The sequence below is a fragment of the Pan paniscus genome, chromosome 20, assembly GCF_029289425.2.
Source record: "Pan paniscus chromosome 20, NHGRI_mPanPan1-v2.0_pri, whole genome shotgun sequence".
Classification (NCBI taxonomy): domain Eukaryota; kingdom Metazoa; phylum Chordata; class Mammalia; order Primates; family Hominidae; genus Pan; species Pan paniscus.
Window position 1 is genome coordinate 17,819,800 of NC_073269.2, and position 21,273 is coordinate 17,841,072.

The window sequence follows — 21,273 nt, forward strand, 5'->3', positions numbered from 1 at the left end:
TTTAAAAGGCAGAGCTGCGGAGGGGGCCGGATTCTAGGAGGAACCAATGAAAAGCCTCACTCGGCCTCCGCTCCTCCCACTTCTTGCTGAGGTCAAAGGCCTGCGTCAGTTGCACTGTAGCCTCGGCAGTGAACCGGGAGGTACTACCAGGTAAGGAAGGTGCGGTGGCCCCAGCCGTGGGTGAGAGGAGCTCCGCTCTGACACCCCCGCTCCTGTAGGTCGCCGTCGTTGCTCCGCTCGCTCTGAGAGAGCATGGCCCTGAGAGGCGTCTCCGTGCGGCTGCTGAGCCGCGGACCCGGCCTGCACGTCCTTCGCACGTGGGTCTCGTCGGCGGCGCAGACCGGTCAGTGCGGGGTCGGGAGTGTGGAGGGAAGGAGGGAGGAACTGGGGGTTTAGGGACTTTCCGGGGTGACTTTCCCGTTCTGTGCTTGCAGAGAAAGGCGGGAGAACACAGAGCCAACTGGCTAAGTGTAAGGACCTCTGGTCGCACCGTGTGTCTGCTGCCCCTGTTCAGCTGTCTGTCTGCCACAGGTGGACTCTGTCCCAGAATCCGAGAGCTGCCCGAGCGGGGTGGCAGGGTCGTGGCCAGGGTCAGAGGCACTAAGGCAGTGAGTGCGCTGTGCCTGCGGGGCCGGAGAAAGGTCACCTGATCAGTCTCGCTTGCAGCTCGCACTAGCCGGGGGGCGACATGGGTGTGGGGGGGTAGGGCTGATGAGGGTCCGAGAAGGGAAGGCACAGTGATCTTGCGGACTGGACCGAGGCGAATTCCCCTTCCCAGCCTCGCGTCCCGAGTTTGACTGGCAGGACCCGCTGGTGCTGGAGGAGCAGCTGACCACAGATGAGATCCTCATCAGGGACACCTTCCGCACCTACTGCCAGGAGAGACTCATGCCTCGCATCCTGTTGGCCAATCGCAACGAAGGTGGGCGGGCTGGTGGGTGCCCTGAGACTGCTCCTCCCCCTGGAGCCATAGCCACCCCTCCTCAAGGCCCCTCTGTCCTTGGGGCTGGGGCTTCCTGTGGCCTAGGCCTGGGCCTGAATTTGGGCACTGGTCCCTTTGCAGTTTTTCATCGGGAGATCATTTCGGAGATGGGGGAGTTGGGTGTGCTGGGCCCCACCATCAAAGGTAGGAACAAGTATCTCTCCACACACTGCAGACCCCTCTGTATTCTGAAAGCCTCTTCCTCCTTCCCTCCCTCCCTTTCTTCCTTCCTTCTCTTTCTTTTCTTTTCCTTTTCTTCCTTTCTTCTTCCCCCCGCCCCCCACCCAACAGAGTCTGGCTCTGTTGCCCAGGCTGGAGTGCAGTGGCACGATCTTGGCTCACTGCAAATTCTGCCTCCCAGGCTCAAGCGATTCTCCTGCCTCCACCCCTCTAGTAGCTGGGATTACAGGTATGTGCCACCATGCCTGGCTAATTTTTGTATTTTTAGTAGAGACAGGGTTTCACTGTGTTGGCCAGGCTGGTCTCAAACTCCTGACCTCAGGTGATCCGCCCACCTCAGCCTCCTAAAGTGCTGGGATTACAGGCATGAGCCACCACGTTCAGCCTTCTTTTTGAGATGGAGTTTTGCTCTTGTTGTCCAGGCTGGAGTGCAGTGATGCAATCTTGGCTCACTGCAGCCTCCACCTCCTGGGTTTAAGTGATTCTCCTGCCTCAGGCTCCCGAGTAGCTGGGATTACAGGCGTCCGCCACCACGCCTGGCTAATTTTTGTATTTTTAGTAGAGGTGGGGTTTCACCATTTTGGCCAGGCTAGTCTCGAACTCCTGACCTCAGGTGATCCACCCGCCTCAGCCTCCCGATTACAGGTGTGAGCCACTGTTGCCCGGCCCTTTTCTTTTCTTTCTTTCTTTTTTTTTTTTTTTTTTTTTTTGAGATGGAGTTTCGCTCTGTCACCCAGCCTGGATTACTGGATTACAGTGGTGCGATCCTGGCTCACTGCAGTTTCCTCCTCCTAGGTTCAAGCAATTCTGCCACCTCAGCCTTCTGAGTAGCTGGGATTACAGGGGTGCACCACCACGTCCAGCTAATTTTTGTATTTTTTAGTAGAAATGGGATTTCACCATGTTGGCCAGGCTGGTCTTGAACTCCTGTCCTCAGGTGATCCACCCACCTCGGCCTCCCAAAGTGCTGGGATTATAAGCGTGAGCCACCGTGCCTGGCCCTTTTGTTTCTTTTTCTAGAGACAAGGTCTCACTGTGTTGCCCAGGCTGTTCTCAAGTGATCCTCCTGCCTTACTGAAAGCCCCCTTCTTTCCCTAAGCCACAATTTCCCAGTCTTTAAAGTGGGGCTGTTGTCCCACCCTCTGAAAGTGACTGTGGAGATGAAATGAATAAACCTCAGCTAGGGCCAGCTTGGTGCCTGCCTCCTTGTGTGTCCTTATTCAGCCCTGTCTCTTGGGTCTTAGCTGGGCAGGGCCCTGTTCTCTATTGTCCTGCTTTCCCCTCCTACTACCACCAGGATATGGCTGTGCTGGGGTTTCGTCTGTGGCCTATGGGCTCCTGGCCCGAGAGCTGGAGCGGGTGGACAGTGGCTACAGGTCGGCGATGAGTGTCCAGTCCTCCCTCGTCATGCACCCTATCTATGCCTATGGCAGCGAGGAACAGCGGCAGAAGTACCTGCCCCGGCTGGGTGAGTGGCTGCCCATGGGGCCTGGTGGAAGGAAGACAGTCTCTGAGGTCTGGAACTCAAGGGTGGGGCTGTCCCCTGAGCCTATTCTGTCCCTATCTCAAAGATAGCATAAGTGGCCACCTGGACCCCCGCCAGACCCTGGGCTTCACCTGGAGATCTGATCCCTGGCCAGCCTGACTGTCCCCCTCTGTGACCACCGTCATCTCCCTATGTTTTCTGTGTTCCCCAGTCCAGCCCAAAGTTTAAAGTCCACCAGGTTCCTGCTGGCCATTTGCAGTGGCTCACACCTATAATCCCAGCACTTTGGGAGGGTGAAGTGAGAAGATCCCTTGAGCCCAAGAGTTCGAAACCAGCCTGGGCAACGTAAGGAGACCCCATGTCTATTAGAAAAACAAAAAAAGGAAAGAGCCTATGTGACCTGCGCTGAGTGGACGTTGGCCCTCTTCCGTGGTGTCTCGGAGGTGTTCAGCTGCTTCAAGATGAAGCTGAACATCTCCTTCCCAGCCACTGGCTGCCAGAAACTCATTGAAGTGGACGATGAACGCAAACTTTGTACTTTTTATGAGAAGCGTATGGCCACAGAAGTTGCTGTTGACGCTCTGGGTGAAGAATGGAAGGGTTACGTGGTCCGAATCAGTGGTGGGAACAACAAACAAGGTTTCCCCTTGAAACAGGGTGTCTTGACCCATGGCCGTGTCCACTTGCTACTGAGTAAGGGGCATTCCTATTACAGACCAAGGAGAACTGGAGAAAGAAAGAGAAGATCAGTTCGTGGTTGCATTGTGGATGCCAATCTGAGTGTTCTCAACTTGGTTATTGTAAAAAAAAGAAAGGAGAGAAGGGTATTCCTGGACTGACTGAGACTATGATGCCTCGTCGCCTGGGGCCCAGTACAGCTAGCAGAATCCGTAAACTTTTCAGTCTCTCTAAAGAAAATGATGTCTGCCAGTATGTTGTAAAAAAGCCCTTAAACAAAGAAGGTAAGAAACCTAGGACCAAAGCACCCAAGATTCAGCGTCTTGTCACTCCACATGTCCTGCAGCACAAACAGCGGCGTATTGCTCTGAAGCAGCAGCATATTAAGAAAAATAAAGAAGAGGCTGCAGAATATGCTAAACTTTTGGCCAAGAGAATGAAGGAGGCTAAGAAGCACCAGGGACAAATCGTGAAGAGACGCAGACTGTCCTCTCTGCGAGCTTCCACTTCTAAGTCTGAATCCAGTCAGAAATAAGATTTTTTGAGTAACAAATAAGATCAGATTCGCAAAAAAAAAAAAAACCCACAAGGCCCTGTGTGACCAGGCCTCTGCTGACCTTCCCACCTCATCTCTGGCCACTCATGTGATCCTCCCAGCCAGACTTAGCTACTTGAAATTCTCCAGAAGTACCACCAGTTCTTTACACATCTGTTCCCTCTCCTGGCACTGCTCTTCCCCACAGCCTCCTCCTGCTTAACTCCTCACACCCTTCCAGTTTGGCCAACTCCTTCCTGACTCCCTGGGTCCCCCTCCCCATCTTGGCATTGTGATCATGACTTTGGGGTAACCTGTCTCTTGAAAGCAGGGCCAGATCTAACTTAGTTATGAGGTCTGACTCAGGGGCGAGGGTAATTTTTTTTTTCTTTTTTTGAGACGAAGTCCCGCTCCGTCCCCCAGACTGAAGTGCAGTGGTACAATCTTGGCTTACTGCAACCTGCGGTTCCCCAGTTCAAGCAATTCCTGTGCCTCAGCCTCCCAATTAGCTGGGATTGCAGGTGCTTGCTACCCGTGCCTGGCTAATTTTTGTATTTTTAGTAGAGATGGTGTTTCACTATGTTGGCCAGGCTGGTCTCGAACTCCTGACCTCAAGTGATCCATCTGCCTTGGCCTCCCAAAGTGCTGAGATTACATGTGTGAGCCACCTCGACTGGCCTAATTTTTTGTATTTTTAGTAGAGATGGGGTTTCACCATATTGGTCAGGCTGGATTTTTTTTCTTTTTTGAGATGGAGTCTTGCTCTGTTGCCTAGGCTGTAGTGCAGTGGCATGATCTTGGCTCACTGCAACCTCTCCTGCCCGGATTCAAGCGATTCTCCTGCCTCAGTCTCCTGAGTAGCTGGGATTACAGGCACCCACCACCACATCTGGCTATTTTTTTTTTTTTTTTTTTTTTTTTAAGTAGAGATGGGGTTTCACCATGTTGGCCAGGCTGGTCTGGAACTCCTGACCTCAATTGATCCACCTGCCTCGGCCTCCTAAAGTGCTGGGATGACAGGCGTGAGCCACTGCACCCCGCCATGAGGATAATTTTTGAGTAAGGGGATGTATCAGGGACCAGGCAGCCTTGTGACTTTGTCTTGTGCCTGCAGCCAAGGGGGAGCTCCTGGGCTGCTTCGGGCTCACAGAGCCCAACAGTGGAAGTGACCCCAGCAGCATGGAGACCAGAGCCCACTACAACTCATCCAACAAGAGCTACACCCTCAATGGGACCAAGACCTGGTAAGGGTTCTGGGTGGTGGGCAGGTGGTGAAGAGGGGCAAAGGGGCACTGGTCAGACCCCTCACCGACTGTTCCATCCCCAGGATCACGAACTCGCCTATGGCCGATCTGTTTGTAGTGTGGGCTCGGTGTGAAGATGGCTGCATTCGGGGCTTCCTGCTGGAGAAGGGGATGCGAGGTCTCTCGGCCCCCAGGATCCAGGGCAAGTTCTCGCTGCGGGCCTCAGCCACAGGCATGATCATCATGGACGGTGTGGAGGTGCCAGAGGAGAATGTGCTCCCTGGTGCATCCAGCCTGGGGGTAAGTGGCAGCCACTTTGGGAATGGGTGTTGGGTCACCTGCGGATGCGGCTTTGTCAGGCAGGCTCCGTGCTGGGGACGCGGCTCCCTGTGCCTGTGGAGCCCACACAGTGGTGATTCTTACTCAGCCGGACTCGCTGACGTGCTGAAAACTGCCCCCATTTGGTGACCGTCTCGCTCATCCCGGCTCTGCCCGGGACACATGGGCCTGAACCAGCTCAGTCATTTGACTCACAGTGCATCTTCTGGCATCCGTCAGCCTCCTGGCTCTGAGCATCGAACCCAGATGCCACGCTGGGTGGGACTGTGTGCAAACCGAGTGAGCAGGCACCGAGCTTCAGTGCCAGGGCCGTCTGTGATGTGAACCACAACCTGAGTCCCCCTGCGTGGGGTGGCTGGGGAGGAGGCTTTCCCTGCTTCAGAGTTGGTTCTGCATAGGCCCTCTTGGTGTCTCTTGGGTGGGCCTGAGGCGCCATCTCAACCCTACAGGGTCCCTTCGGCTGCCTGAACAACGCCCGGTACGGCATCGCGTGGGGCGTGCTTGGAGCTTCGGAGTTCTGCTTGCACACAGCCCGGCAGTACGCCCTCGACAGGTGTGTGGGGGCTACAGTGAGATTCTCTGGGGGTGTGGGGCAGCTTGGGTTTCACTCTCTATACCATGGGTGACTCCCCAGCCCCCACCCACCAGGCCTGAGTTCCTTGCTCTGGAATGACCAGTGACGTCCTTCTGAGCAGCTGTGGGCTGAGTCAACGGCAGGGCCAGGGCGAGCTTGGGGGCACTGAGGCAGCCTGGGAAGGCGTCCTGGAGCAGGCGGCCCCAGGACAGGGACGGGGTGGGAGAGTGGGCCTCCCCTCGCTCTTACCCTGCCATTGCCCATGTAGGATGCAGTTTGGTGTCCCGCTGGCCAGGAACCAGCTGATTCAGAAGAAGCTGGCAGACATGCTCACTGAGATTACCCTGGGCCTTCACGCCTGCCTGCAGCTCGGCCGCTTGAAGGACCAGGACAAGTAGGGGCTGTGTGGTGGGGGCGGGGGGATGGCAGCGGTGGCTGGAGGACCTCGTGTCCTTCCTGGAGAGAAAGGTCCTTCCTGCCTGGTGGCCCTGGGGACCTGAACCTTCTGCTGTCCCTCTTGTCCTTGATGGGCTGGGCTGAGGACAGCCCCACTGGTCCCTCATTGGGAGCTTGGCTGCATCAGGGAATCCCCACCCCGGGCTAGGTTTGCTTGGAGCATCGGGATGCCAGGATCCCCAGTCCTTGTTACCCTCATGTGCCACTCCCAGGGCTGCCCCCGAGATGGTTTCTCTGCTGAAGAGGAATAACTGTGGGAAAGCCCTGGACATCGCCCGCCAGGCCCGAGACATGCTGGGGGGGAATGGGATTTCTGACGAGTATCACGTGATCCGGCACGCCATGAACCTGGAGGCTGTGAACACCTACGAAGGTAGGAGCTGGACCTCGGAGGGCTCACTGAGGCCTCAGTGTCTGGGGAGGGGGTACAGGGAGGTGGGACGGGGACAGGTCTGAGTCCAACTCCACCTATCACTAAGTGACAGTGTGACCTGGGGCGAGCCTCATCCCTCTGTCCCTCATCTGGAGTTGCTCACATGGGGACTGTGGGAGTGAAGTGCTTCATGTAGCACACAGAGGCCCCATCAGGCCTTGCGAGGGGCTCCCAGCTCTTTCTCCCACATGCTCGGGAGGAGGGATGTTCCTGAGACAGGTAAGCTCCGAAGGCAGCCCAGGGGTGAGGCCCGACTCCTAGCAGGCTGGTGGACGCAAGGGAGTGAGCGAAGCTACATGCAGGAATCAACGCTCCATTTTGTTAAGAGACAAAAGTCATCTTCAGATGACGGTGTTTGCACCCTGTAACTGATGGTGATTTACATGGGGGTCCAGAACCCCTTGTTTGGTGCGAAGACAGATGTGGAAAAAGATACTTAAAAAAAAAAAAAAAAGTGCAAACCCAGCATGCGCTATGTAGAAATAGAGGGAGGTATGAGGACCCCCCGGGCAGAGATGCTTCCAGACAGAACAGCAAATGCAGGAGGGGTGCCTTCCCTGCGCACCTTGCAACCCCAGATCTTGTCTCTATCTGGCATCTGGGGGGTGGGGGGATCCTACAAATGTGAGAATGACCCTGAGGACAACCAGCGGGCGCCATGAGATGGTTTTATGCAGAGAAGGGATGAGTCAGATTTGGTGCTTTAGGGGCTAGGCGCAGTGGCTCACACCTGTAATCCCAGCACTTTGGGAGGCTAAGGCAGGAGGATTGCTTGAGCCCAGGAGTTAGAAGTTATGATGAGCTATGATCACCCCACTGCACTCCAGCCTGGGTGACAGAGTGAGACCCTATCTATATTTAAAAAAAATAGGTTTGTACTTTAGGAAGTAAACAGAATTGGCTCTAAAAAGGAGGCTACAATCTGCCTTCTGCTTCAAGGAGCTGGGGAGGAGCAAAGGATGAGACACCAGGGCATGGGGTGTGGGATTCTCTGGGAGAGGCGGCTTCAGATGGGCAGAGGTCAGCTGAGGCAAGTGACTGCCCTTCCGATGTGCTGTCCCTCCCATCCCTCCCGAGGGTAAGAAAGGGCTTGCTGTGTTTCCTTGGAGCTCAGGGATGCTTTCAGCCTCTGTGGCAAGGAAGCGTGGCCAGGTTGAAAATCAAACATTTAATAAACTGTGGGGCTGGGGGTGGGGAGAACTTGCCAAGGGTGGGGAGCACGAAGCCTGGGCCTATGGCAGGGGCTGGACTTGCTACATTTTGGGAGTTCAGCACAAGGAGCTTTGGGTTTTTGTTTTTTTCTGCCAAGATGCATTATAGAACCATGAAAAACAATTTCTCAGTGTGGCCCAAATGGTGGCCTTACAGTCTTCTCCTGGAGACTGTCACTAAGGCGTGAGTCTCCCGGCAGCTGTCAGCATTCACCATCTCTGTTGGTCTGTACTTCTGAAGCAGTGGCCTGGGGATACATGAAAATTGATTTTAAAGGGACGTTGTGAGCTATGAAAACTCCAAACCGACTCTGTATTAATCTTGTCCAGGTACACATGACATTCACGCCCTGATCCTTGGGAGAGCTATCACGGGAATCCAGGCGTTCACGGCCAGCAAATGAGCCGCTCCATCAGGGGCCCGAAACTCTCAAGCCCCTTTCTGGAGAGATGCCTGGCTGGACCGTAGGAGCGCTGTGCTCTGAGCTTAGAAAGGGAGGTGGCGGATGGAGTGGGAAGTGAGAGACACTGATTTTTAAATATCAAAATTTCCCTTCTGAAGTCGTTCGGATGTGTTCCTTAAAAAGAAGATGGAATTCTCTGTAGAGCGTCTCAATCCACTTTTAACCATGGATGAGAACAGACTCCATTTACCCTGAAATAGCAGCTTCTCTTGAGAGGAGAGTGACATTGAAGCAACTCCGTCTGCTGCAGCTGACCCCCTCACACCGAGTTCACAGTGCGCCCTCCCTCCCTCCCATCTGGGGGTAGTGCCTTATGCTGGGTGTTGGAGCAGAGTGAGGGAGAGGAAAATAAAGAGCTGCACATCTGACCCCAAGGTGTCAGGCCGGTTTACTGGTAACCACCTGAGAAGTAGTTTCAGCCACAGAAGAAACGAACACGTCTGGGGGCTGTGAGTCGCCGGGACGTGGTGGGGACTTTCCCCTAGAGTGGTCTGGCCCCCATCTGAGTCTTAGGCTCTGGTGTAAAAAAGAAACCCAGGTTAGCAGTGCCGGTCTGTGCCAGGGCTGTGGGCAGAGGGGATGATTTCTGAGTGGCAGGGGTGCAAGGGACTTTGTCCTTTCTGTCACCACAGAGCTGCTCATACAACAGTGGGACATGACAACGGTTTGGCTTCTCAGCTCAGACACACCATGTTATAGGGGATCACAAACAAGATGGTGAGTGCACCAAGGGCTTTGCAGGGACTGTGGCCTGGCGGGGTCAGGGCTGGGTGCCTGGTTTCTGTTCACATTTACTCTTGGCTGGGCCATCCCTGTCCTCTTCCTCAGGCAGCGCCCCCCCTGTGAGTTTACTCATACCTCAGGCTGGAGACACAGGTCTTTGTACACAGTCTCCACGCTGTGGCAGACTTGTTTGAGCTCTGTCTCCAAATGGCTGATCTTTGCCATTTTCTGGGTGAACTCTTGGAGCTTTTCCTGGATGATCTTGTTGTGGTCATTATAAATCTGATAGATCCTCTCCTCTAATTTCTCTGTCAGATCCGAAACCTGTTAAACAATAAGATGTGTTCTCGGAAAATCAAACAAGAGGTATCACAAGACATCTGTGTTAAGTGGGTTTCTTAGATTTCTGCAATTTATCTTATGAAAATGACAAAATAGGCTGGGCACGGTGGCTCACGCCTGTAATCCCAGCACTTTGGGAAGCAGAGGCGGGTGGGTCACTTCAGGTCAGGAGTTTAAGACCAGCCTGGCCAACATGGTGAAACCCCATCTCTACTAAAAATACAAAAATTAGCCGGGCATTGTGGCACATGCCTGTAATCCCAGCTACTCGGGAGGCTGAGGCAGGAGAATCACTTGAACCCAGGAGGCGGAGGTTGCAGTGAGCCAAGATTGCACCACTGCACTCCAGCCTGGACGACAGAGTAAGACTCCGTCTCAAAAAAAAAAAAAAAAAGAAAATGGCAAAATAGGCCGGGCACAGTGGCTCATGCCTGTAACCCCAGCACTTTGGTAGGCCAAGGTGGGTGGATTACTTGAGGCCAGGAGTTCAAGACCAACCTGGCCAACATGGTGAAAACCCATCTCTATTAAAAATATAAAAGCTAGGACGGGTGTGGTGGCTCACGCCTGTAATCCTAACACTTTGGGAGGCCGAGGCGGGCGGATCACGAGGTCAGGAGATCGAGACCACTGTGAAACCCTGTCTCTACTAAAAATACAAAAAAAATTAGCCGGGCGAGGTGGCGGGCACCTGTAGTCCCAGCTACTTGGGAGGCTGAGGCAGGAGAATGGCGTGAACCCGGGCAGCGGAGCTTGCAGTGAGCTGAGATCACACCACTGCACTCCAGCCTGGGCTACAGAGCAAGACTCCATCTCAAAATAAATAAATAAATAAATAAATAAATAAAAATAAAAACTAACTGGGCATGGTGGTGTGCACCTGTAATCCCAGCTACTCGGGAGGCTGAGACAGGAGAATTGCTTGAACCTGGGAGGTGGAGGTTGCAATGAACCAAGATGATGCCATTGCACTCTAACCTGGGCAACAAGAGCAAAACTCGGTCTCAAAAAAAAAAAAAAAATTAGCAAGGCATAGGTGACGTGCACTTGCAGTCCCAGCTACTCGGAAGGCTGAGGCAGGAGGATCACTTGAGCCCAGGAGTTGGAGGCTACAGTGAGTCATGATCACACTACTGCACTCCAACCTGAGAGACCCTACCTCAAAAGAAGAAAAGAAAAACACCAAAAACTAAAACCCAGTGCAGTGACTGGGGGTCAGATTGCCTATATTTTAAATTTTTTTGTTTGTTTGTTTTGTTTTCTTGCGGCGGAGTTTCGCTCTCATTGCCCAAGCTGGAGTTCAATGGCATGATCTTGGCTCACTGCAACCTCCGCCTCCTGGGTTCAAGCAATTCTCCTGCCTCAGCCTCCCGAGTAGCTGGGATTACAGGCAAGCGCCACCACACCCAGCTAACTTTTTGTATTTTTAGTAGAAATGGGGTTTCACCATGTTAGCCAGGCTGGTCTCCAACTCCTGACCTCAGGAGATCCCTACCTTCAGCCTCCCAAAGTGCTGGGATTACAGGCATGAGCCACTGCACCTGGCCTGTTAAATTTTTTTAAGAGGCAAAAGTATATACAGTCGTGTGCTGCATAATGACATTTTGGTCAATGTCAGACTGTATATACAATGATGGCCCATAAGAGTATAATGCCATATTTTTACTGTACCTTTTCTATGTTTATATATATTTAGATACACAAATACTTACCATCATGTTATAAGTGCCTACAGTATTCAGTATGGTAACATGCTGTGTGCAGGTTTGTAGCTTAGGAGCAATAGGCTCTTCCACATAGCCTAGGTGTGTAGTAGACTATACCATCTAGGTTTGTGTAAATTCAATCTATGATGTTCAGATGATGACAGTGTCACCTAGGGATGCATGTCACAGAACTGTACAGTACAAGCTCAGCCAGGTTAGGAAGAAAGTACACAGAATAGAAGAGGCATCCAACAAAGTGGCCTCTGGGTGCTGTATCAAAATAAATAAATAAATAAATGTTTTTGTATCTTTTCTACTAGAGGCCAAGGCAGCAGGGTGAGGAGTTCAAGACCAGCCTGGGTAACATAGCAAGATCCCACCTCTACAAAAAAATGTTTAAAGAAAATTAGCTGGGCATGGTGGTGCACACCTGTAGTCTCAGCTACTTAAGAGGCAGAGGTGGGAGGATCATTTGAGCCCAGGAGTTTGAGGCTCCAGTGAGCTGTGATCGTGCCACTGCTCTGTAAGCCTGGGCAACAGAGTGAGATGCCACCTCTAAAAATATAAATAAATAAATAAAATAAAACAAGTGAGCCGGGCATGATGTTGCATGCCTATAGTCTCAAGCTACTCGAGAGGCTGAGGTGAGAAGACTGCTTGAGCCCAGGAGTTCAAGATTGCAGTGACCTATGATTCCACCACTGCACTGCAGTCTGGGCAACAGCAAGGCTTGTCTCAAAAAAAAAGAAAAAGGAAAATAAAGTCAATCTGTCATCAAGACACCTAGAACCAGCAAGCTGTCCCACTCATGTGACCCATTATGTATTTTGTTTGTTTGTTTGTTTGTTTGCTGGAATTATAGGATTATAGGCACGTGCTACCATGCCTGGCTAATTTTTTTTTTTTTTTCGAGACAGCCAAGATCATGCCACTCTACTCCAGCCTGGGCTGGGCAACAGAGTGAGACTCTGTCTCAAAAAAAAAAAAGAAAAAAGAAAAAACCAGAAAGAAAGAGGCAGTCTTCTTTTTCTTCTTCTTTTTTTTTTTTTTTGAGACGAAGTCTCGCTCTGTCACCCAGGCTGGAATGCAGTGGAGGGATCTCTGCTCACTGCAAGCTCCGCCTCCCGGGTTCAGGCCATTCTCCTGCCTCAGCCTCCGGAGTAGCTGGGACTACAGGCGCCCGCCACCACGCCCAGCTAATTTTTTGTATTTTTAGTAGAGACAGGGTTTCATCATGTTAACCAGGATGGTCTTGATCTCCTGACCTCGTGATCCGCCTGCCTTGGCCTCCCAAAGTGCTGGGATTACAGGCATGAGCCACCACGCCCAGCCCTCTTCTTCTTTTTTTTTTTTTTTTGAGACGGAGTCTCACCTGTCACCAGGCTGGAGTGCAGTGGTGCAATCTCGGCTCACTGCAACCTCTGCCTCCCAGGTTCAAGCAATTCTGCCTCATCCTCCCGAGTAGCTGGGACTACAGGCGCGCACCACCATGCCCAGCTAATTTTTGTATTTTTCATAGAGACGGGGTTTCACCATGTTGGCCAGGATGGTCTCCATCTCCTGACCTTGTGATCCCCCTGCCTCAGCCTCCCAAAGTGCTGGGATTATAGGCGTGAGCCACCGCACCTGGCCCCTATTTATTTATTTTTGAGACGAAATCTTGCTCTCTAGCCCAGGCTGCAGTGCAGTGCAGAGCCACTGCACTGAGCCAATTTTTCTATTTTTAGTAGAGACGTGGTTTCACCATGTTGGCCAGGCTGGTCTCGAACTCCTGGCCTCAAGTGATCCACCTGCCTTAGCCTTCCAAAGTGCTGGGATTACAGGCGTGAGCCACTGTGCCTGGTCCCCCCATTATATATTCTGAAGAGGCATCAGGTGCAATCATTCATGTAGGACCTGAACATCACACCAGCTTTTGCAAGATGTAAGCCCTGGGCATGTGGAAGAAGCTCCACTCCCCCATCACAGACCATTCGATGGCTTCTGCAGGACATATGGGTGTGACAATGCAAGTTGTGCCTCAACCCCCTACTCCCGTGGCTGCTCAACCTTGCGTGAAGTAAGAGGGCTGCGTGTTGGAGGCAGGAGGGCATCCAACGCCCCGCTCCCTCAGCCTGGCTCTCTCGTCAGGCAAATCATTCATTTCCAAGCCTTATCTATATGATGGGTCCAATCTCTTCTCTGTAGGACTATTCTAAGGGTAAATTGAGATACAGATGGTCCCAACTTACTACAGTTCAACTTACTACATTTTTGACTTACAGCATTTTCAACTCGCAATGGGTTTATTGGGACGTAGCCCCATCATAAGTGGAGGAGCTCCTGTGCTGTGTGTGAATGGCCTAGCACTGTGCCTGGTGTACAACAGACACTCATCAGTGGTTCATTCCCTCCCCTTTTGCATAAGGAATCCCCCCTCTCGCTGGGTGGAGTCTGTCACCTTGGTCTTCAGGCTGTTCCTGAAGTTGGTCATGAGTGCATGGTCCTTTTGCCGGCTCTTGTTGATGTTTTCGATCAGCTCCTGGGCTCTCTTCTGCAGGATGTCAATGCTTGAGTCCAGAGAGGAGAAGTAGAGTCCCGACTTCCCTTCCAGGACCGTCAGCTGGCAACTGGCACTGGAGGTGGCGACACAAGGGCAAGAAACCTGACTTCTCAGAGTACAGGAAGCGGCCAGGTGTAGTCGCTCATGCCTGTAATCTCAGCACTTTGTAGGCCGAGGTGGGCAGATCACAAGGTCAGGAGTTCGAGACCAGCCTGGCAACATGGTGAAACCTCGTCTCTAGTAAAAACAAAAAAACAAAAAATTAGCCAGGCACGGTGGCACGTGCCTGTAGTCCCAGCTACTTGGGAGGCTGAGGCAGGAGAATTGCTTGAACCCAGGAGATGAAGTTGCAGTGAGCCGAGATCACGCCACTGTACTCCAGCCTGGGTGACAGAGCGAGACTCCGTCTAAACAAAAAAAAAGGACAGGATGCTGAGATCAGCACCAGACTCTTCCAAGAGCGGCTGATCTGAGAGAGATCAGGTGGGGGGGGACCCGCGTTGTTGCCTTCCATGGGTGACACGAGGCATGCTTCCTAGGTTATTCCATTCACACACACGCCCTGAATGATGAGAATGGCACCCCCATTTTATAGCTGAGAAAACAGACCAAGAGGCACGACTAAATATGCCCAAGGTTCCAGACCAAGGAGGTCTGTCTGTCCCCAAAGCCCACTGTTATTTTATGACACCAACTTGCTTCTTTGGAATTTTGGAATACCAATAATAGTATCAATGCTTTCTTTCTTTTTTTTTTGAGACGGAGTCTCACTCTGTCGCCCAGGCTGGAGTGCAGTGGCGCGATCTCGGCTCACTGCAAGCTCCGCCTCCCGGGTTCATGCCATTCTCCTGGCTCAGCCTCCTGAGTAGCTGGGACTACAGGTGCCCGCCACCACGTCCAGCTAATTTTTTGTATTTTTAGTAGAGACGGGGTTTCACCGTGTTAGCCAGGATGGTCTCCATCTCCTGACCTCGTGATCCGCCCGCCTCAGCCTCCCAAACTGCTGGGATTACAGGCGTGAGCCACCACGCCCAGCCCAATGCTTTCTTTCTTATTTTCTTTTTTTTATAGAGACAGGTCTTGCTCTATTGCCCAGGCTGGAGTGCAGTGGCACAATCATAGCTCACTGCAGTGTCAGCTTCAAGTGATCCTCCCACCTCAGCCTCCTGAATAGGTGGGACTACAAGCATGTGCTACCATGCACAGCTAATTTTTAAAATTTTTAAATAGAGACTGGGCTTCACTATGTTATTCAGGCTGCTCTCAAACTTCTGGCCTCCCAAAATGTTGGGATTACAGGCATGAGCCACTGCACCTGACTGATGCAATCGGCAATCTCCTGCAACCTCTGTCTCCTAGGTTCAAGCCATTCTTCTGCCTCAGCCTCCCGAGTAGCTGGAACTACAGGTGCACACCACTACACCCAGGTAATTTTTGTATTTTTAGTAGAGACGGGGTTTCACCATATTGGCCAGGCTGGTCTCGAACTCCTGACAAGTGATCCTCCTGCCTCGGCCTCCAAAAGTGCTGGGATTACAGGCGTGAGCCACTGCGCCCAGCCTGATGCTTTCTTAAGTGACCTTCCTGTCATTAACCTGCTGCATCCCTTTCCCAACCTACTGGGTGATGTTGACCGCCTGGGGCTACAGTGTACCTGCACCTCCTTGCTCCCACCAGGTGAGGTAAATACCCGTTGAATTATATTTAAAGAGCATTTAAAGAAATGCGCACACACAAAAAGTTGTTGGTCCCATGCTGTACATGTAACTGTAATTATGTAATTCAAATATTGTGTTAACAAGTGAAATAGTGGCAGAAGAGTGACAGCTGTCTAAAAAGCTAAACAGAATGAAAAATTTTGAGTAATATGTAATGTTCCGTAACTTCATAATATTCAATGTAATAAAATGGAACTTCAGTTGGGTATGGGAGAGAGAACTAAAATTGAAGCAAAGATCATAAAAATCTAGAAAAATTCTGCATATAGATTGCTCTGCCAAGGCCTTGTTCTCTGCTTTAAAAACAGAACTGGGGCCGGGCGCGGTGGCTCAAGCCTGTAATCCCAGTACTTTGGGAGGCCGAGGTGGGTGGATCACAAGGGCAGGAGTTCGAGACCAGCCTGGCCAACATGGTGAAACCCCATCTCTACTAAAAACACAAAAAATTAGCCAGGCGCAGTGGCGGGCGCCTGTAATCCCAGCTACTCAGGAGGCTGAGGTACAAGAATCGCTTGAACTCGGGAGGCGGAGGTTGCAGTGAGCCGAGATCGCACCACTGCACTCTAGCCCGGGCAACAGAGTAAGACTTCGTCTCAAAAATAAATAAATTAATTAAATTAAATTAAAATAAATTAAAACAACTGAAAATTGTGGGTAATGCATTGTGAATGAAGTTTATGGAAAAAATGTGATCTGATAAGGCAACCCATTGGTATTTTAAATTAAGATATATTTTTTCTTCTTCTGATTCTCTGGTTTATTTGACTGGTTTGACGTCTGATCAGTTAGCGGTTCTGGCCAGGTAGAGCTGCCCCTGTGAGTCACAGCTAACATTTCCTCAGCCATGTTCCCGGCACTGAGCTAAGTCACATGCTTTGTCTTGGTGCATCCTCACGACCACACTCGGGTCGTCTGCTGTTCTCTTTACGTTATGGCTGAGGACATGGGCTTAGAGTGGTTACACCACCTTCTCAAGGTGGAGGACAGTCTGTGGCAGAGCTGGGCTTTGTACCCAGAAGGCCTGACTTCCCAGCTGGTATCCTGCTTCCTACTAAGGCACTCAGGCGCCACTCCCCTCCTGGATCTTACATTTCCTCGTCGCCCTCTGAGGTCCTCCAGCTCTGAAAGGCCAAGCCTTGTAGGTGTGGACAGAGCAGTTCCTGAATGCAGCAGGTCACACTTGTGTCCACAAGCAGGTTACTGATTACTTACAAAAATAAATCTCGGCCAGGCACAGTGGCTCACGCCTGTAATCCCAGCATTTTGGGAGGCCGAGGCGGGTAGATCCCCAGAGATCAGGAGTTCGAGACCAGCCTGGCCAACATGGTGAAACCCCGTCTCTACTAAAAATACAAAAATTACCCAGGCATGGTGGCATGTGTCTGTAATCCCAGCTACTAGGCGGACTGAGGCAGGAGGATCGCTTGAACCTGGGAGGCAGAGGTTGCAGTGAGCTGAGATCGTGCCACTGCACTCCAGCCTGGGCAACAGAGCGAGACTCCATCTCAAAAATATAAAATAAAATAAAAATAAATCTCAGCTATCTCAACCAGGCACAGTGGGCTCACGCCTGTAATACCAGCACTTCGGGGGGCTAAGGCAGGTGAATCGTGAGCTCAGGGTTTTGAGACCAGCCTGGGCAACATGGCAAAACCCCATCTCTACAAAAAACACAAAAATTAGCCGAGTGTGGTGGTGTGTACTTGTAGTCCCAGCTACTTAGGAGGCTGAGGTGAGAGGATCACTTGAGCCCAGGAGGTCAAGGCTGCAGTAAGCTTGATCATGCCACTGCACTGGAGCCTAGATGATATCATGCCACTGTACTCCAGCCTGGGCGACAGAGTGAGACCCTGTTTCAAACAAACAAACAAAACAACCACAACACACATATACACCCCTCCCCTCTCCACCCGGTCTCCCCCAGCCGGCCACCTCCCTCTTTCCTCCCCATCAAGGCCAAGGTTCTAGAAGGAGCTGCTTAAATTTTCTGGGCTTTTTTTTTTTTTTTTTTTTTTAGAGAGAGAGAGAGAGTCTCACCCTGGGCTTCTTTTCTTTTCTTTTGAGACAGAGTCTCGCTCTGTCACCGAGGCTGGAGTGCACTGGCATGATCTCAGCTCACTGCAAGCTCTGCCTCCCGGGTTCACACCATTCTCTTTCCTCAGCCTCCCGAGTAGCTGGGACTACAGGCGCCCGCCACCACGCCCGGCTAATTTTTTGTATTTTTAGTAGAGACAGGGTTTCACCGTGTTAGCCAGGATGGTCTCCATCTCGTGACCTCATGATCTGCCCACCTCAGCCTCCCAAAGTGCTGGGATTACAGGCGTGAGCCACCGCGCCCGGCCATCCTGGGCTTATTTTCTTACCCCCATTCACTTTTCAGTCCATTGTAATCAGGTTCCTCCCCCGGTTCTCAAATGAAACAGCTCCTACCACAGTCACCATGACCTTGTGGTTAGACCGATAGACATCTCAGAGTGACATGCTGACCTCTTGGCAGCAGCCAGCACTGCTGACCACCCTTCCCTGCTACTCCCGACATGTGGTATCCCAGAGGTCTGTGCTTGGGCCTCTGCTGTCTTCTTGCCAGACACCCTCAATCACACACTTGCTCTGCAGTGAGGCCTCCATGCCTCCTCCCTGCTGGCCCCTGCAGCTAATATCCCAGCCACCATTCCGCAATGCACAGGCTATTATTCTCCAAAGGCATTCATTCCCGTAGCATGGGATCCCTGAACAGTCCCCTTTCCCACCTACGTCCTGTCTCCTCCAGAAAGTGTTCCTTGGCTGGATTAGGTGCACACAGCACCTACGGTTTCACTGTTTACACCTTGGCCTCCCCCTGTAGTCTGCTGAAGGGCCAGGGCCATCCTTCATCTTTGTATCTTCAGTACTTACCCCTCATGAGAGAAGCAATAAATGTGTGCTAATAAGTAAATGACTTGCAAGTACTTTCCATTACCATCCACACTTTGGATTCTATCATCTAAATTCTGTCATCCCAGCCCATGCCTCTCTCCTGAGCACCCAAGAATATATGAAACCTCCCAGCCTCCCCACATGGCTGTCTCAAAGGCATCTGAAACTCCACATTTGCACAACCAAAAGCGTCATCTCCCAGGCAACCCGATTTCATCTTCCATTCCCTTAGTTAATGACATAAAAAGCCACCTGGTTCCCAAGCTCAAAACTTAGCAGCAAGCCTAGAGTCCAGCTTCTCTCTGTCCCTCTGCATCCTGTCTCAAAATCCCCTCATTTCTACCTTCTTTGTTTTTTTATTTTTATTTTTAATTAATTTTTTTTTCAGATGGAGTTTCACTCTTATTGCCCAGGCTGGAGTGCAATGGCACGATCTCGGCTCACCGCAACCTCCGCCTCCCGGGTTCAAGCGATTCTCTTGCCTCAGCCTCCCGAATAGCTGGGATTACAGGCATGCACCACCACACTCGGCGAATTTTGTATTTTTAGTAGAGACGGAGTTTCTCCATGTTGGTCAGGCTGGTCTCAAACTCCCGACCTCAGGTGATCCGCCCGCCTCGGCCTCTCAAAGTGCTGGGATTACAGGCATGAACCACTGCACCCAGCCTTTTTATTTATTTGTTTTTGAGACAGAGTCTTGCTTTGTTGCCCAGGCTAGAGTGCAGTGGAGTGATCTCAGGTCACTGCAACCTCCAACTCCCGGGTTCAAGCGATTCTCTTGCCTCGGCCTCCCAAGTAGCTGGGATTACAGGCACCTGCCACCACACCCAGCTAATTTTTGTATTTTTAGTAGAGACGGGGTTTCAACATCTTGGCCAGGCTGGTCTCCAACTCCTGACCTCGTGATCCACCTGCCTCAGCCTCCCAAAGTGCTGGGATTACAGGCGTGAGCCACCATGCCCGGCCCTACCTTCTTAATGTCTCTAAATCTACCATCATTAGCAGCTCTATAACTTTCACTTCTCAACTAGGCCATAGGGACCTTTATTTTATTTACTTATTTATTTTTGTAAAAAATTTTGTAATAAATTTTATGTAAAAAAAAATTTTTTTTCTTTTGTAAGAAATTTTCTTTTGTAAAAAATTTTGTTATTATTTTGTTTTTGAGACAGACTCTCACTCGGTCGCTCAGGCTGGAGTGACAGGCTGGAGTGTCGCTCAGGCTGGAGTGGTGCAATCTCAGCTCACTGCCACCTCCACCTCCTGGGCTCGAGTCATTCTCATGCCCCAGCCTCCTGAGTAGCTGGGACTACAGGCACACGCCACCACGCCCGGCTGATTTTTGTATTTTTAGTAGAGACAGGGTCTCACCATGTTGGCCAGGCTGGTCTCAAACTCCTGACCTCAAGTGATCCGCCTGCTTCGGCCTCCCAAAGTGCTGGGATTATAGGCATGAGCCACCGCGCCTGACCTTTTATATATATATATTTTTTTTGAGATGGAGTCTCGCTCTGTCCCCCAGGCTGGAGTGCAGTGGCACGATCTCGGCTCACTGCAAGCTCTGCCTCCCAGGTTCATGCCATTCTCCTGCCTCAGCCTCCCGAGTAGCTGGGACTACAGGCGCCCGCCACCACACCTGGCTAATTTTTTGTATTTTTAGTAGAGGCAGGGTTTCACCATGTTAGCCAGGATGGTCTCGATCTCCTGACCTCATGATCCGCCCGTCTCGGCCTCCCAAAGTGCTGGGATTACAGGCATGAGCCACTGCGCCCGGCCTGACCTTTTTTTTTCTTTTGAAGACAGGGTTTGCTACATTGCCAAGCTGGAGTACATCAGTACAATTACTGCAACTTTGAACTCCCCCAGGCTCAAGTGATCCTCTCATCTCTGCCTCCTGAATATCTAGGACTACAGGCGGGTACCGCTACTCCTGGCTAAATTTTGTTTAATTTTTCTGTATAGATGGAGGTCTTGCTATGTTACCCAAGCTGGTCTCAAACTCCTGGCCTCAAAAAATCCTGCCTCGGCCCCCAAAGTGCTGAGATTACAAACGTGAGCCACAGTGTCAGCCCCTAGTGACATTCTACACTGTAATCTGATTTCCTACTCCTGTTTGTCAGCCTAAAACCGTCCCCACCAGCCACAAGATCAAGTCTAAATTCCTTCACACAGCATACAAGGCCTTCCAGGGCCCTGGCCTCCACCCTCTCTTCCAGCCTTAATGGGTTTTTTTCTTTTTCTTTCTTTTTTCTTTTTTGAGAAGGGGTCTCACTCTGTCGCCCAGGCTGGAGTGCAGTGGCATGATCTTGGCTCACTGCAGCCTCCACCTCCTGGGTTCAAGCAATTCTCCCACCTCAGCCTCCCCTGTAGCTGGGATTACAGGTGCCTACCAACCATGCCTGCCTATTTTTGCCTTTTTTTTTTTTTTTTTTTTTTTTTTAGACGAGGTCTCGCTCAGCTGCCCAGGATGGAGTGCAGCGCCACGATCTCGGCTCACTGCAACCACTATCTCCCAGGTTCAAGTGATTTTCCCATCTCAGCCTCCTGAGTAGCTGGGATTACAGGCACCTGCCATCGTACCCAGCTAATTTTTGTATTTTTAGTAGAGATAGGGTTTCACCATGTTGGCCAGGCTGGTCTTGAACTCCTGACCTTAGGTGATCCACCTGCCTTGGCCTCCCAAATTGCTGGGATTACAGGCGTGAGCCACCGTGCCCAGTGCAGCCTTACTGTTTTCTTTTTTG

The 21,273-nt window shown here is 51.5% G+C and overlaps 2 protein-coding genes and 1 pseudogene across 3 annotated transcripts in view; 2 read left to right on the forward strand and 1 right to left on the reverse strand.

Annotated features, from left to right (window-relative positions):
- GCDH (glutaryl-CoA dehydrogenase) lies at positions 1-8,950 on the forward strand. Of its 2 annotated transcripts, XM_008967678.5 has the most exons (12): positions 1-150; positions 219-343; positions 435-470; positions 779-922; positions 1,064-1,126; positions 2,460-2,630; positions 4,976-5,105; positions 5,189-5,405; positions 5,894-5,997; positions 6,287-6,412; positions 6,687-6,847; positions 8,449-8,950. In XM_008967678.5, the coding sequence occupies exons 2-12, from the start codon at positions 253-255 to the stop codon at positions 8,520-8,522; spliced, it is 1,317 nt and encodes a 438-aa protein (XP_008965926.1). In that variant the 5' UTR covers positions 1-150; positions 219-252; the 3' UTR covers positions 8,523-8,950. The 2 variants fall into 2 exon arrangements, with proteins under 2 accessions (XP_008965926.1, XP_008965927.1); XM_008967679.2 differs by lacking the exon at positions 435-470.
- Positions 2,761-4,967, forward strand: LOC100987882 (small ribosomal subunit protein eS6-like; annotated as a pseudogene).
- SYCE2 (synaptonemal complex central element protein 2) overlaps positions 7,937-21,273 on the reverse strand; it is a 23,769-nt gene continuing 10,432 nt past the window's right edge. The window contains exons 3-6 of the mRNA XM_003814837.6: positions 13,794-13,968; positions 9,441-9,629; positions 8,985-9,098; positions 7,937-8,366 (exon numbers count right to left, since the gene is read on the reverse strand). Coding sequence (XP_003814885.1) covers positions 8,322-8,366; positions 8,985-9,098; positions 9,441-9,629; positions 13,794-13,968 — 523 coding nt within the window. The 3' untranslated portion in view covers positions 7,937-8,321. The remainder of the gene's footprint in view (positions 8,367-8,984; positions 9,099-9,440; positions 9,630-13,793; positions 13,969-21,273) is intronic.

Excerpts from the sequence above, each read along its gene's own strand:
- GCDH (XM_008967678.5), top strand. The coding sequence starts at position 253 with ATGGCCCTGAGAGGCGTCTCCGTGCGGCTGCTGAGCCGCGGACCCGGC. Across the intron at positions 471-778 it reads ACAGAGCCAACTGGCTAAGT|CCTCGCGTCCCGAGTTTGAC; the intron begins GTAAGGACCTCT and ends TCCCCTTCCCAG. Across the intron at positions 5,106-5,188 it reads CTCAATGGGACCAAGACCTG|GATCACGAACTCGCCTATGG; the intron begins GTAAGGGTTCTG and ends TTCCATCCCCAG.